The sequence below is a fragment of the Rhinopithecus roxellana genome, chromosome 5 (assembly GCF_007565055.1).
Source record: "Rhinopithecus roxellana isolate Shanxi Qingling chromosome 5, ASM756505v1, whole genome shotgun sequence".
Classification (NCBI taxonomy): Eukaryota; Metazoa; Chordata; class Mammalia; order Primates; family Cercopithecidae; genus Rhinopithecus; species Rhinopithecus roxellana.
This window is the reverse complement of record NC_044553.1, coordinates 107,385,651-107,402,864: the sequence shown is the minus strand read 5'-3', so window position 1 is coordinate 107,402,864 and position 17,214 is coordinate 107,385,651. Positions and strand designations below refer to the sequence as shown.

The following is a 17,214-nucleotide window of genomic DNA, read 5'->3' as shown; positions in this document are numbered from 1 at the left end:
AATGCAATGCCTGGACAGGCATCCAGGGCTTTCCGTGACTCTCAGTCTTTCCTCCCTCCACAGCACCTCTGCCCCTACACACCCTATCCCCTGGCCATACCACACAATCAAGGTTCCCGACCCTGCCTGCTCTCACAGCCCTGGCCCTCTGGTCAGCTTGTGCTGGATATTTTGCCCACCTGAGTCTCCCAGTCTGCATGGCCAGCTTCTCCTCCTCTGGGAAGCCTTCCCTGACCCAGCCAGGATGAGGAAGGTGCCTCTCCTTCATGTCCCTGGGCTACTCTCTCCAACAACTGTCAAAGTGCATGATATCTATTGACTTGTCTCTCTACCCTACAACTGTGAGTTTCACAAGGGTATGTACCAGGTCTTGGTTAGCCACATATGGCCAGTGCCCACCACAGTGGCAAGGCACAGCAGGCCCTCTATACACAGATGATGGATGAATAAATAAATCAATGAATGAACAAAGGAAGAACCAATAATCTGACATCCATCAGTTCCTTCTCTGGCCCCTGGAATATGAAGCCATCTCAAGGCCCACGGTCCAAGCAGGGAAGGCCATCCAAGTTCACATATCCCATCAGCCTCATCTCTGTCACACAGGCTAGACCAGTGGGGGTTCACACTTCCCCCTCGAGTTCTGGAAAGAATGGGCTGGAACGGTGGTTTCTGAACATTAGCGTGCATCAGAATTACCTGGAGGACTTTATAAAACACAGACTTGCTGGGCTTCACCCCCAAGATTTCTGATTCAGGAGGTAAGGGATGGGGCCCAAGAATTTGCATTTCTCACAAGTGATGCTGATGTTGCTGGTCCAGAGACCACACTTTGAGAATCAATAGGTCTGAAGAAGGGAAAACAGGATATGCCCAAGGTTCAAATGACCTCCAAGTTGAGATCATGCTGGAAGGTACCCGGAGGAACATCTTCTGTACATATCCATAAGAAGGTGCTTGTACCTCCAGAGTAGAAGTCCCTGGTGGGGTAGAAGTCTCGGGGCTGTTTTCCCACATCTACAAAAATGCCACCATGCAAGTGGCATGCAATTATCTCCAGGTACCTGAAAATTCCCATGCATGTCATTTTTAACAGTTTTCCAAATGAAAACTTCAGTTTCTAGGTGTTGATTTTCTTGAGAAGTAATGGAAAATAATGACCACCAGGGCAATGCATCAAAATATGCAACTATGGTATGATTTTGATAATAAGAAATCCACTACAAAGTTATGTAATTAGTTATGTGATAAATGGCTGCAGAAATATGGATTTTTAGCCTGGCTTTGAGCTGGCTTCAACTAGATACAGAATTTCCAGCTGAAAGAACATGCTTACATTCCCTCCCATTATCCTGCTTCATCTCCAGGGCAGATAGGGCTAATGGATCCTGGCACTCTTTCCCAGTGAGCCCAGGAAAATAGAACTGGGTTATTTTTACCCTACCCACAAGCATCGTAAGATGATGCTTTCAGTGAGTCCCTGCTGAGACGTTCTAATGATTTTAAATATAAACATCATCTTAAGTAGCAACAAGTATATTTATACCATGGAAGACTTACCCCAATCTCTTTTAAATCTTTATCTTGTAGTAACTGAAGAGGATCAATAAAAGTTTGCTTTACATTAATATCAAGAGAGTCTTTCACCTCAGCCATTAGCTTCATGGATTCACCAACTTCTATCAATGCATTGCCTTGAATAGAAAACATAAATACAAAAGGTTCTTTGGGAGACTACTCCAGGTTTAACAGTGCTATTTATTTCATTCTTTACCAAAAGTTTGTGGATGATGGTGTAGCAAGGTCCTTGCTCTGGGACCTCTGAATCCTAGATCAGAATGAAAAAGAAAAAGCAAGGCTTCCTATTTTCTGCATTTTCCTCTCTATGTTCTGCACTTTCACCACCACAGAAAATACAACTGAGGCTAGCAGACCGAAGTACTTACCATTTGGGCCACTAGATGGGGATAAAGATTCTTTTTAAAAAACTGGTAATTTGGGAAACTGGCACGGAGGGTTCCTTAGAAGCTTGAGAACAAAATCTCTTTGTAAACAATGAAAGGATTCACTCATGGGGCTAAGTGTTAACCAGTAAAAATTACAATAGAAATAAACCAATAAAACATCTCAGCTTCTAGCTGTGGGATCTTCTCAAGGCTACTCCTTGTATCCTTCTAGAAGGTTCTAAGGCTCCCTGCCCTCTCTGATGTCAAAGAAAGCCTGCTGGTGTCACATGGGACATCCTGTCAGCAGGGTGGGGTGGGGGTCTGCTGGTGCACTAGAGCCCAGGCCAGCCTTCCTGGCTTGGGTAGTGACAGGTAGTTTTTCCTGGATTACAGTGTGGTATCTCAGTCCAGTTAACCGGCAGTAATTTGCCGTATTATTGCAGACCACGTGCCCTCTAGTTCTCTGTACAATGAGGGTTGCAGGGTCTCTAGGAAACATCCCTGGGAAATGCTGCACTAGAATGAACTATTTTTCCTATATTTGAGTTTTTCCAAAATGATCTTGTAAAAAGATGGAGATTGGGGGTGCTCAATTCCTAGGCTTAAAGAAGACCGTAAAGCCCAGCCTAAGTCTGACCTTTGAGTTGTTTCATCCACCAGGCGAGGGCATAGACAACTTATTCACCTGTAAAATAGAGATGGCAACATGTGCCTCACCTCCCTGTTTAAAATAAAAAAATAAACAGAAAGATACTAGATAGGACCTTGCAAAACAGAAGTAGGAACCATTACTCTAAACTAAGGCTTCCCAGGACTCCACACGGACCCAGTGGTAGCTTCATTCCTCCTTGGAAGCTAAATTTCCTTAGCTCAACTCTCCAAAGTGTGTCTAAATAATTCCTAAATGAAGACGAAATATCCCTTCCTAGCCTGTGGACTATTTCCTGCTCAAATAGTGAGAAATGATATTTCTCACCATTTGGGAGCGCAGTGTCCCATTTGGGTGATAGAAATGGTAACCATATACTGACCCCACACCCAGCCCCTCTGCCACCAGTGCCAGTGCCTCACAATGTCAGCTCATTTCACCTTGACAGAAACATTTTCAAATACGTTGGAGACTCCAAAGATGATGCTCTGAACACAGGCCGCCACCTCCCTGGAATCGACATTCCCTCTCCTTGCCTGAGACTGGCGCTGTTCAATTCCACGGGTGTGGGGCTCAGCCTCCACCCACTGAGGTTTCTGCACTGTAGGAAGTCCCAGCATGTGGCCTCCCAAAAGAAAACATCCAACGGCACAGCCTCTTCCTTGGAACAGCAGAAATCCATCTGTTCCTGATGCCCTGCTGACATCAGCTCTCTTCCTTACCCCAAGTTTCTTTAGGTTGCTGGGCACATGGGAAGCTACCAAATTGTCTGGCTGTCACCAAGGCCAGATGCATGGCAGGAGTATCCTTGGATGTCAGGGCCTGCCTGGCAGTTTCACCTGCTCCCTTCACTGATGTGCCTTCAGAGTAAGAGATAGGCCATCTTGTCCCCACTGGCCCTTAGAAGAAAATAAAATTCACATTATACTGCTCTGAGGAATAATGCTACCCTTTGTCACTAATTAATTCATGTTTTAATGCTTGAGTTTTAACATTTTTTTCAAAAGATATTTCCTTCAATTTCCTAGAATGATTACTGTGGCCAAATATTTGATTTCTCAACTTCCATCTCCTGCTTTGTTACCACTACATGAATAGCAAATATGCCAAATTCTTTTGGAATATTTCGTATATTAAATCCAATTAATCCTCAATTTAATTTATTAATTTAAATGAATCTCAATCAAAATGTAATGACTTTTTTAAATAAGAGGGACTTAAGTTTCACCTGGAAAAATAAAACCAGTAAGTGTGTCCGTGAACTTTTTGCAATACAATATCCAGATAAATTTTTAGTAAAACATATTAAAGTATGTTTTAAAACTTTAATACTTAAAACAATATGACACTGAATCAAAACAGGATATAGATCAAGAAACAGAAGAGAAACACCACAAACAAACAACTTGTAAAAATTAGTCCATAACAAAGGAATCATTTCAAATCATCAGGAGAAAGTTGGACTTTTCAATCAAGTACTGAAACAGCTATTTATTTGTTAGAAAACAAAATGAGAACTCTATTGCACTGTAGCTCCAATAAACGCAGGAGCTTGGAAATTTAAAGGCAAGAAAAGAAAATATAGAATTCAAAAACAAGTATAAATAAACATTTATATCATTTGCCAGGGAGTGGGATGAAAAAGATTGTCTAAACATGATTCCAAAAAGCTAGAAACCACATAAGAAGACTAAAGAGCTTCACTAAATAAAAAATAAAAATATCTCTCCATTGAAATGACCTTCATACACAAGGTCCGAAGGTAAATGCTTACCTGGGACAAAATTTCATCAACATACAAGACAGCCAATGAGCAAATATCCTGACCACTTAAAGAGCTCATGAGACAGGAGGGGGAAAAATGGACCTCCTAATGCAAAAGCAGGCCAAGGACACAAACACACAATTCACAAAAATAATGACAAACACAAATAAAAATTCCACCTCACACATGATCCGAAAGATGGAGCTAAAACAGCAATGAGATATCATTTTTGTATACTACATATCAAATGATCAGTCATTTAAAAGTAAATTTAAAAGATAATCTCTAGAGTTAGGAACTGTGTAGGGAAACACCCTCACTCACTCCTGGCAACAGTGTCAAATGGGTGTAACCCTTCTGAAGGTAGGTTGGGAATATGCTTTCAAAACCTGAAAAACAAGCATAGCCCCTTTTTTTTTTGGAGAGGGAGTCTCACTTTGTCGTACAGGCTGGAGTGCAGTGGCGTGATCTCAGCTCACTACAATCTCCGTCTCGCAGGTTCATGTCATTCTCCTACCTCAGCCTCCCAAGTAGCTGGGACTATAGGTGCCCGCCACCACGCTGGCTAATTTTTTTTTGTATTTTTAGTAGAGACGGGGTTTCACTATATTAGCCAGGATGGTCTTGATCTCCTGACCTCATGATCTGCCCGCCTCGGCCTCCCAAAGTACGGGGATTACAGGCGTGAGCCACTGCACCAGGCCGAAAGAAGCATACCCTTGACTCAGCAATTTTATACTAGAAATGTTACCTAAATTATGTCAAAGATTATAATTTTGGATATCCCCAAAGATTTACCTATGAAAATAGTTATTGTAAATGCTATGTAAAATGTTTTTACATAAAGAAACATTTATTTAGTAAATGGGATTGACTGAACAAACTATGATACCTGGAATATTATGTAGCCATTAAAAACAATATCATGGAAGATTATTTTATGATATGGATCATTATATAGTCAGTGTTACCGGAGAGTATATGTACTATAGCCTTAGTGTGGTTTTTAAAAGTACATACGAATACCTATAAGAACAAACAAGGCATAAAAGATACACAACAATCCGAGTGCAGTGGCTCACTCCTGTAATCCCAGCAGTTTGGGAGGCCGAGGCGGGCAGATTGCTTGAGGTCAGGAGTTCAAAACCAGCCAGCCAACATGGTGAAATCCTGTCTCTATTAAAAATACAAAACATTAGCCAGGCATGGTGGCTTGAGCCTATAATTCCAGCTACTTGGGAGGCTGAGGCATGAGAATTGTTTGAACCTGGAAGGCAGAGGTTGCAGTGAGCCAAGATCGCGCCACTGCACTCCAGCCTGGGCATAGACTTTGTCTCCAAAAAAAAAAAGAAGATACACAACAGAGTTTAACTGGGCCAATCAGTGGGTATGGGATGGGATTATGGGTGAATGGGTGATGTTAGCATTTTTCTTTATTTTACTTACCTATGTTTTCTAAACCTCCTGCAATTAACATGTATTACTTTGGTAATATGGAAAAATAATAAAGGTTGTTAAACTGAAGGGTTTGTGCATAACCTAAAACCATACTGGAGGAGTTCTCAGCTCCCCAAGGTGATCTCTGAATAACTCACCAAAGGTGGAGTCTTCCCCAAGCTCCTTCCCGTATTTCAGCATACAGTCCCCCAGCAAGCCTTCCGTCTGCGGGTATCCTGTGGTCTTCACCTGCCCTCGGATCTTAGACACAGTGTTCAGCATTCCTAGCTTAGCTCTGTATGCTTAAAAACATTGTCATTTGTAATCCTTTAAAGTTACAAGTTGGAGTGACAGGTACATAGCATTTAATAAACGCAGCTGCCAAAATTGAGGTCACCTTAAACAAAATGCCAGAGACCTGAGGCCTGAAACAATTGTGTGTAAACTATTTAATTTTCTCATGTAATTTTCTAGGTTCTTTCCAAAGGTGGGTGCTAAGTGCACTGTTCCACAGCCACGATGAACCATAGAAATGATGGCGCACATCAGCTGGGCGCAGTGGCTCACACCTGTAATCCCAGCACTCTGAGAGGCCAAGGCAGGCGGATCACCCTGAGGTCAGGAGTTCAAGACCAGCCTGACCAACATGGAGAAACTCCATCTCTACTAAAAATACAAAAAATTAGCCAGGCACGGTGGCACATGCCTGTAATCCTAGCTACTCGGGAGGCTGAGGCAGGAGAATTACTTGAACCCAGGAGGCGGAGGTTGCAGTTAGCCAAGATCGCGCTATTGCACTCCAGCCTGGGGGACAAGAGCGAGACTTAGTCTCAAAAAAAAGAAAAAAAAAAAAAAAAAGAAATGATGGCGCACATTGCTGACTTCAAATAATAGTGACCAGGCTTTTGTGAGCACCACCCCTTGGGTGAGACCCTTTGGAAAGCTTGCAGCTGCTAACACGTGAAGTCAGACACTGACACCTGTGTGACACTGACATGCTTTTTTTTGTTGTTTAAATGTAAACAAAAATGGAATTACCGAGGAGGATGTTTCAAACAACCAACTGGTCATTAACACACACACACACACACACACACACACACACACACACACACACACACACTGTGCTCCCAAGGACTGATTCAGCCTAATGATTTTCAGTATTATGGGAGGCAGGTGCTGCTGTTTAGGAGGCAGAATCATAGGAGGAGACAGACCACCCACCCTTAGTGAATGCTAGCCTTGTGTGGCTGGTCCCAAGGTGCAGCTCAGCCCCTACTCCCTAGGGAGGTGATGGGCATCACTGCGTCTTACCTTGCTTTCCTTCCTCTGACTCAGGCACTGAGTATTTACTCGTTGTTGCACTGGGCCCTGTGCAACAACACACTGTGCTCATTACCGGGACTCCAGAGACAGCCTTTGCCCTCAAGGAGCTCAAAGTCTAGCTACTGGGAGGCAGAATATACAGGACGTAATTATGAAAATAAAGTCCCGTGCGGTGCAAGGCAAGGGAAAGGCAGCAATATGCTGAAGAAAGATGGAAAGTACAGAGAATAGTATAGAGAACAGTGTCAGTAACGTGTAGAAGAGGGAATACTGTGGCATAATCAGTGGACAAAGAGTAGGCTTGTTTGACCTAAAAAGATATTAATACAGGACAAAGTGGGAGACAGCTATGGGAAAAAGTGACTATGATTGAAAATGTGACTATGAAAATGTGACCAAGCTAAGGATTTGAGATTTCATCCTGTAGGTGAGAGAGTGAATCACATACTAGTTTGTGGTATTTGAGATACTTTTAGGTGGTCAAGAGATACACTTTTCTTCCTACTGTAATAATTTTGTACTTATTTTTAACGTATTTTAAATCAGTGCTTCTCAAACTTTAATGTGTATGTAAATAATCCAAGGATCTTGTTAAAATGTAGAGTGATTCCATCGGTCTGGATTGAGCTTAAGATTGTGCATTTCCAGCAATAGACCGCACTGAGAGTAGTGACATTCACAGTGCCAGCTGTGAATGCCACTTACATTCACCTGACATTCACAGTGCCAGCCTTTTTTGTTGTTGTTTTGAAACAACAACTGTTGCCCAGGCTATAGTGCAGTGGTGTGATCACGGCTCACTGTGACCACAAACTCATGGGCTCAAGCGATCCTCCCACCTCAGCCTCCTGAATAAATAGGGCTACAGACGCATTACCACATCTGGCTAATTTTGAAAATGTTTTGTAGACATAGAGTCTTGCTACATTGTCCAGGCTGGTCTTGAACTCTTGGCCTCAAGCAATCATTATGCCTTGGCCTCCCAAAGTGCTGGGATTACTGGCATAAGCCACTGTGCCTGGCCAGTGCTGGACTTTTGAACCTCACATTTATCCTCAAAGCATTTATCCTCCAGGTCCCCAGGCCCAAAGACTTCACTCCCACACACCACACACACACTCTTTCTCTCTCTCTCTGTCTCTCTCTCTGCCCATCTTTCCCGCTGTTGGAATGGGGTGTGGGATGCAGCAGGCATATGGGTGAGAGCCATTAAACTGAATAAGAGGTTGCTAGGGCTGCCTCTTCTCTAGGAATAACCAGAGACCTCTAGCCAGTGGACACTTTTATTGTTGGCCAACACCTCCTTATCCCATTCAAGAGTCAGCTGGTTGAAGGTGAAACATTTGTTTGATTTCATAGTGTATTCCAGCACCCCAAAATCCTCTAGTGCAGAGAAAGCACTTATTAAATATTTGTTGACTGATATATCAGGAAAAGCAATCTGTGGGGCTGATTTCAATCACTGATGTGGCCAGGGAGGAGAAGATACATTTTTACGGTTTTCAAAGCTATTGTCACCAATACAATTGTAAAGAACTTTAGACCTGCCTGGATACATCTGATAAAATTTATATTCTTAAATTTTTACTTTCTCAATTTTCAAATGGTTAGGTTTGTGCTGATTCCTACAGTCAAGGGAATCACAGGAACTCCACGCAAATAATAAATTCCTAAAAAGGAAAGGCGGCTTCAGAAATCCACAGATTTCAAGGCTTAGGTGCCCTCTATTGGTTCTTATAATTTACAACCTGGGAAAATCTGCTGCTTGGGGACCTAGAAACCCAGACCTGCAGTGTGACCCTGGATTTATGCAGTCTTTCGTATTGACTATATCTTGTTTCTCCAGCATTTAAGCCATGAAGAGAAAGCTCTTTCAAATTAACATATACCTCTATGTATATACACAAGGGCAGAATTTTTTTTAAAAATTATAAAGAGGAATAAAGAAGAAATAAGGGAGTAAGAAAATATTTGCCAAATGTTTAGTGGCTTTCTGAAGCAACTCATAAAAAAAACCTTTGTTCAGTGCTCCCTTGTTGCTACGACCAGCACTCCATTCGGATGACGTCAACTGAAGTTCACAAATATAGCTGTTCTGTTTCTCATCAATAGGACTGAATGCAACTACCTTTGGTCACTGGAGACTCAGCTTTAAAAACTGAATTTCATTATTGGGATGCAGATGACATTGTTTCTACATTATGTCAACTAAACACCAAGTAAACATGGATTATTAGGGTCTGTGACAGCAAATGAACAAGAGAATATTTCAACTTTACCTGGATTTGGCTGAAGATATTCAGTGGTTTTTGACAGAATTTCTGCAACAGCTTTATTGGTAACATCTATTTTCTTAAAAGCAAAATTTTAAAAAGTTAGTAAATGACAAACTCAATAAATTCACAAAAGAACAAATAGAGGAGTAATTTTCATTAATTTAATTCTTCTAACATCATTATGATGATTTTAATCCAAATGAACGTTTTCAACATTTCTGAGAGATGCAATATTTTCTCACTTTCTGATTTTTGGAACATCACCTCCTTCCAGTGATGTTGGAGAACATTAATTTACTTTTCCTTTTAACATTAAAATGAATATTAAGGTAATATTTAGAAAATCTGGAAAAGTTATTATGCTCCACTAGATTATCAGATATACTTGGAAGTCTCTCAAAACTAACGCTAGACATGAACCAAACTCTCCTTATCTGCTGGGTGAACTTGAATTTCTATACTTATATAAGGATGCCACAATAATGATCCATATTAGCAGCTGCCTCAGTAATCAACAATAAAATAATCATAATCATTAGCATTATAATACAGTGAACATACTCATTTGTGCTACGGTCAGATGTTAACATCAAAGTTTTCCCCAAATGTTCCCTGAAAGTTAATTAACCCTTTCTGGTTAAGACTGAATCTTTCCTTCTGCAAAACCATTCCTGGACTTTCTGGTTCTTAGTTAACCAGAGAGCTAATATGGGAATAAACAATAAAGTTAAAATGCGAGTTGCAATAGCTTTATTTATACCATCAATAGGCCAAAAGAAAATGTAAAGAAAAAGATCTCATTCATAAAAGCAATAAAAATGCAGTAACAAAGAATAACCATTATGAGAAATTCACAACACCTATTTGAAAAACCACATTCTTAGATGGGAAAACTCAGTTTTGGAAAGATATGCATTCTTCCCAAATCAACATGCAAAATTCATTCAAATCCCATCATAATTTCAATTTTTTCTTTTTTTTGTTAAAATTTGGCAAACTGATAAAGTGAGTCTTCATACTATATACATGATTTAAAATATCAACCTAAAAAAACCAGACTATAAAACGACTAACATATAGAGGACAGTATTTTGAAATACTGGAGTGGAAAGAAACTTCTAACCAGGACCTGAAATTCAAATGTCATAAATAAAAAGACCAAAATTCTGACTCCATAAAAACTCAAAAACTGAACACGAAAAGATACAGCATGTGACATTTGCCAAAAGTGGCAAACAAAAATATATAAAAGACAAAGGGTTCGTATCCATAATATTCAAAACTCCCATTTAAACAAACAAGAAAGAAGGAAAAGGCTGGGCATGGTGGCACACACCTGTAATCCCAGCACTTTGGGAGGCTGAGGCAGGTGGATCACCTGAGGTCAGGAGTTCAAGACTTGGCTGGCCAACATGGTGAAACCCTATCTCTACAAAAATGCAAAAATTAGCCGGGCATGATGATGGGTGCCCGTAATCCCAGCTACTCAGGAGGCTGAGGTGGGAGAATCGCTTGAACCTGGAAAGCGAAGGTTGCAGTGAGCCGAGATCACACCACTACACTCCAGCCTGGGCAACAGAGCGAGACTCTATGTCTTAAAAAGAAAGAAGGAAAAGAGGAAAAACACAAGCTGCCTACAAAGATTTGAAAAGAATATTCAGAACTGTAAATAAAAAGGAGATACTTTACATTCTCCAGATTGATAAAAGCATGTTTAAAATCAGTTATACTCAATATCAGGTATTATATGGGTGTGGAGTAATGGGTCATTTCATACACAACAGGAATGCAAAATGATATGTTTTTGGAGGTCAAGGGAGAAGTTCTTATTAATGGACGTATTAATGAGCCAGGTATTATACTTCTAAGGATTTAACCTTTTAGAAACACACCAGTAAATTGCAGTGACGGAAAAACATGTTTGTTAGGCCATCTTATGTAATATTGAAAATGGAAATCAATAGGAGACTGATTGGATAAATTATGAAACATCCAAGTAAAGGAATACTCTTTCATCATAAGGAAAAAAAATAAGGAGGATCGACATTCAAAGTACATACAAAGGAAGAAAGCAAGCTGCAGAGTGATTTATAACAGAAGACAGATCATTTTTGTAATTTAGAGAACTATGATCCTGCCGGGGTCACAAGTTTGCAAGCAAGCAATCTTATCCAGCCTGAAATCGCATTTGTTCCCCTTAGCTAAATACATTAATTTGGACTAAATAAATTAATCTGGAGCCCCAGGAAAGTTTTAAAAGACAGTACAGAAATGATAAAAAAAAAAAAAGAGTCAAATCTATATTACTGATATACGTGTGCTGTGTGTGCAAGTGGGCATGTGCGTGTGTGTTTGGCCTAGTAACAAGTTTTGTGACTTTGAGATCTCTTTGGTACGTTCAGCTATTTGCCAAGATCGTTAAAATGTTTAAGAGAATCTGATAACCTAGATATTTATGTCTTATTAGTCACAAGAAATGTTAAGGGCTTAGGAAAACGCTGTTAATAGATTTTATGTGAAGTTTGAGGGAGTCCTATACATTGCCTTTGTAATTATAGCTTGAAATGTCTAAGGGAATTTACTTAATTATAGAACTGGTGGTAAATATTTAAGGATTGAATCTGTTAAGCTTATGTGTTAATTAATGCAACCTTGAATGAAAATTAACTATAATGATTATCATCTTATAGCAAAATTACTAAATTTGGAAATAAGATTCGTAAGTTCAGCTTAAAGCTTAAGAAAAATGAGGATTTTAGATTTATAATGTAACAAATTAGATATTAGTTAAAACATAGAGTGTTCCCTTTGATATATACAACACTTTTTGGACATGAAAAGCCATCAGAAAGCTGAGTCACCTCTGAAAGAAGATGATGATGATGATGATGAGAGGAATTAGAATGGGGACATTTTCTACTTCAGATCTTTTTTTTATAACTTTTGAAACAAAAAAGCCCAAGAAACAAATGACCATAAACTTGCAAGGGCCTCGTAGGCCCTGACATGCACACACTGGAGCTGCCTCCACACCAGCTCAAGCATCAAAACTAGAAATAAACCCTTTACAAATTGAAGAGTAAATATGCTGGCTAATGTGGAGTCAAGATGAGCATTAAAAACAAAACAAAACAAAACAAAAAAAACAACAAAAACTCATGTAGCTTAAAAACAAACAAAATCTCCCTCCTAGAATAGCTAAGGACACTATTTTGTGTGTGTGTGTGTGTGTGTGTGTGTGTGTGTGTGTGTACGTGTCTGTTCACATCTACCAATTGCTATGAAAATATCTTGCCAAACCATTAAGAAAAATAGAGGAAAGCAGAGTGGTAAAAATTATTTTTGTGAAGTCAACCTGGTATGGCAGCATCTTGGTTAGTTAAATCTGGAATTTCTGTTTAATGCTGGCACCTTGCCCATGAGGTGTCCCAAGGGCTGTGCCACTGACTCCCTTAGGCCCAGCCCCTGAGTAAGACAGCTGCTAGCAACTCTCATTTCTGACACTTATTTACGGCATTCTCTTTAAAAAATGCTGTCAGTGGGCATATCCCCTTTCTTCTTCTTTATGTAATTTATTTGTGTTTTTCCTTTTTCTCCCTCTTGGCCACACTTGGTAGAGGTTTGTTGCTTTACAGCTTTCCTAAAGCTCTTGGCTTTGTAGTTTCGACCTTTTGTGATTGTTGTTTTCTATTTCATTAATCTCTTTTTTTATCCATATTGATTTCTACCTTCTACCTAGAGTAACTTAACTTGCTGTTATTTTCCTAGCTTCTTGAATTGCATGATTTATTCACTTTCTCCCAACATTTATTTTCTTTAAATACATTTACAGTTTAGCCACATATCACGGGCTTTGACATACAGAATTGTCACTCATGCCTAAATAACGTCATTTTACTTTCCATTTCCTCTTTAAACTAAGAATTACTCTTACACATTTTTAAATTTCCAAACATCCAGAATTTAGAAGCTCTACCTTCCCTTATACTTCTTGTGTTCTATGGTATCACTTGGGGAAATTAATCGAGTTTTTTTTTTCTATAACCTAGTACATAATTGATTACCGTATTTGTCCCAAAGGAATTTGAAAACTATGGACATTCTCCATTTGGGGAATGCAGATATCTATATTTATTTATAATCAAAGATATTAATCATATTTTATGCAAATCCTCCATGAGCCTATTGATTATTGTCAGTTTAATCTATTATTTTATGAGAGAGGTATGTGAAGTCTACTTATATTTTTATCAACTCTCCATTTATTTCTGACAGCTTCTACCTTACAAATTCAAATGCTATGTTATGTAGTGCAGAATGGTTCATAACTATTATAATTTCCTGATAGACTACATTGACTGTATCTTTTTATAATTAAAAAGCTTTTTAAATTTAGTGCTTTTCTTGCATCAAATTTTATTATGATTTTACTATTGTTCCTCTATTTTTATATTGTTAGCATTAATTATAGAATATTTTTTCCCACTACTTTGGCATTTCTGTATCATTTTTAGGTGGATCTAATACCATCTAATGCATCTCTTCTGGAAGGTTTTTAAAACTTCTGGTCATCTATTATATGTTTCCATGCTTTTCACTGCTGTAATAAAACAGATAATAGATTTTATGTTTCTTCTGTAACTCACTGGGGTTTTTGGAGGTAAAAGCAGGTAAGCAAGAAGGATCTCAATCCATTAACTGAAACTAAAACTCTTGAAAAATGCTTTAAAATCTAACATTTCAACTAAATCATTTTGTTAGTAAAGCTATACATTACATATTTGTATATTGAGTTTTTTTAAGTAATTTAAGATACGTCAATGGTGTGAACATGTTTCCATGGTTTAAAGGTTCAGAAATTAAGTTTTTTCAAAAGCAAAAACAAAATAAGTTTTTCCCCCTCAAGGCATTAACATTTCTAGACACTCAATAGCTCTCATCCAGAGAACAGAGAACTCCCTGGAAGATGAGCTGGCCAGAGCCAAGGTATCCTGAGGAGATACTCTCCGGGGCGGTGGACAGCCTGGGGCTGGACTTCCTCCCCCAGCACCTGCTGACATCTCTGCTACCTACTGTGTCTGCAGCCTTGATGTTACACTTGAGGGTGGATGCCTTGTGTCATTTCCTCCCTCTCTCCTTTGACAGAGGGGGCGAGGCGGGTGTCTAATTATTAAAACAAGGCTATGTTTAAAGGGCCCAGACAACGAGGAAAGAAACAGTATGTTGTTAATACTGGTGGTTCTAGTTCTGCCTCCACATGAGCAACTCCACACAGCTGACTGGGAAACATGTTAACGGACAGACACGATACCATTTTTCTTTGGAACATGTTACAATCATTTCTGTCCCAAGCCCATCATATTTTTTGTAAGTTATTTCAAATATGTTAATGTTTGCATAATTCTCACAAAATCCATTTGAGACAAACAGGGCACACTTATCATCTCTGTATCAGTTCAAAAAGATGAATTCACTTATCCAAGTTCCCACACTCTGGTTCTAGTGGCAGAACCAGGATAAAAGTTGTTTGCTATGCAGCTCCTGCAACACATGGGAGCAGAACCCGAGTCTTCCACACGGTAAATAAATCATTATGCATTTGAAAAATCTTGTCCCAGAAATACATTTTGATTCTCCAAAATATATACTACCAATTACTTTGGCCTTGCAGTAACTGCCAAGATTGCCCATCTTTTGCACATTCTGACTTCTGGCCACTAGAGGGTACGAGTTAGCCACATCGATCTCATTACTCGACCTGCGCAAACTGGATGTAGCTACAGGGGGAGGATCTGATTTGGGCTGGAATGTGGGAAAGCATTGCCTCGTAGGATTGCATAATCCACACCTATATTTAAACATCCTAGATTTCCACTCGAATATCCTTTACAATAGCAGTATATCTCATATCACAATGAAAGTCAGTTTCTAATCAATTTACAAATTAAAATGCTCTCTTACCCTTTCCATGTCAAGAAATTCATCATCTAGTTTAGTTCCTTCAGCACCACTTATTTTTTCACTAAATAGCTGCAGAAATAAACATAAATAATTGCATTGTACAATGATTTCTTGTCACAGTTTTTGACCTAAATTGTTAAAAACAGAAACAAACTTGGATTCAACTTGTTGGATTTTTTGAACTAAGTCCTTTAAGAAAATTGTTGGAAGGGGTAACCATATCTAAAGGCATAGGAAGACATACATTTCTCATGCAGTCAACAGATATTTATTATGCACCTACTATGTGTAAAACACAGGGTAAGTGCTGTAGGACAAAGACACGAGAGATACTTGTCATCAAGGAACACACAGTTCACCCAAAGAGTCAACACACAAACATTCAACTAAAAAACAAGGAAAGAATAAGAACCATTAAAAAATAATAGTACTAGAGACAAATTATTGTAAATGCACTAAGTGGTAGTCACTTCAGTGATGCACAGAATGGACTTTGAGAACCCAAAGCACTGGGAGTGGGTTCATGCAGGATCTGTTTCCTAGAAGATGTGGCATTTGAGCTGGCATTTCAAGGATAGGGAACATTTCATCGGGCAGCATTGAAGAAAAGGCCTTCTGGGATGAGGCACCATGGAAAAAAGAGCCAGGGGCAGGAATGGATATGGCAGGTTTTCTCAGTCCCGACTCTATTGATATTTATAGCAGATAATTATATGTTGTGGGGGCTGTCCTGTGCACTGCAAGATGTTTAGCAGCATCCTTGGTCTCTACTTGCTAAAGGCCAGTACTGCAAGCATGGACACACACACACACACACACACAAACACACACACACTTGTAACAACCAAAAATGTTGCCCAAGAGCTGAAGACAATTTGTGTATGGCCAATGTGCTCAAAAAACATCAATAAATTGTGTTTAACTGTGAAAACTAGTGCACAAGGGAGAATGGATGAAAATAAAATCTGAAAGTTACACAACGCCCAGCGCACACAGATTCTCAAATGCCAAGCTAAAGGGTACAAGTTAGAGATCCCTAAAGAGTCTTCATCAAACACAGAGAAACCCTTTAGAAAAGCAAGTCTGCCACCAGTAGGGTTGGATTAAAGAACAAGGAAGACAAATTGGAAGAAAAAAGTATGTTCAATCATTTTCTTTAGCAAAATACATTAACATAATCTACACCCTTAAAATAGTAATATGAATATTCAAATCCATAGTAAGGGAGGTGCCATCAATTAATGGTGAAAAGATTGCAGGTTGTTTTAAATGCAAGTGTAGTTACTACTACTATCACACATGCGGTATTACTATTTAATAGGAACAATATAAGTGGAGACAGTATTTTACTTAAATTCGAAGTGTGAGAAGGAATTTCTTGAAGACAACAGCTAGAGAAGACTACAAAATTGGCCAGGGTTCTCCAACCTCCCTGTCCTGCGTCTTTACAGTTTCTCCCAGCTAGAGTTGGAGTCTATCTCCCCACCTAGTAAATCTGGGCTGGGCTTGTAACTTGTTTTGACCCCACAGAAACAAGCCTGGCTAGGCAGGAAAAGATCCTGTGTGCTTCCACTCACTCTCTAGAAACACTGTTGCTACCCTGTGAACAAGCCCAGGCAAATTAACTGAATGGAGAGAAACAAGTGGCCCAGACACCCCCCAAGGTACAACCAGTCCACCCTCAGAATCAGAGCCACTCAGCTGACCTGCGGGTGACTGCAGTAACGTGAGAGACCCCAGCCGAGATCAGCCCCATCTGCTGAGGCATGGGAACAGGAGTTCAATAAACGGTATTGCTTAAAACCACTGAATTGGGGTGGTTTGCCACATAATAGAAGTTATCTGGTACACTGG

At 39.5% G+C, this 17,214-nt stretch overlaps 1 protein-coding gene across 6 annotated transcripts in view; it reads right to left on the bottom strand.

The window, feature by feature from the left end:
• Positions 1–17,214, bottom strand: part of SH3GL3 (SH3 domain containing GRB2 like 3, endophilin A3) — a 199,379-nt gene that overhangs the window by 65,005 nt on the left and 117,160 nt on the right. For 4 of the 6 annotated variants that reach the window (XR_004057324.1, XM_030930693.1, XM_030930694.1 and 1 more), the window contains 4 exons: positions 15,361–15,429; positions 9,403–9,475; positions 5,956–6,099; positions 1,561–1,694 (listed from right to left, as the gene is read on the bottom strand). Coding sequence is in view for 5 of the 6 variants with exons in the window: in XM_030930693.1 (XP_030786553.1) it covers positions 1,561–1,694; positions 5,956–6,099; positions 9,403–9,475; positions 15,361–15,429 (420 nt within the window). In the remaining variant the exon portion in view is untranslated. The remainder of the gene's footprint in view (positions 1–1,560; positions 1,695–5,955; positions 6,100–9,402; positions 9,476–15,360; positions 15,430–17,214) is intronic. The other 2 variants (XM_030930696.1, XM_030930697.1) reach the window with 1 other exon arrangement.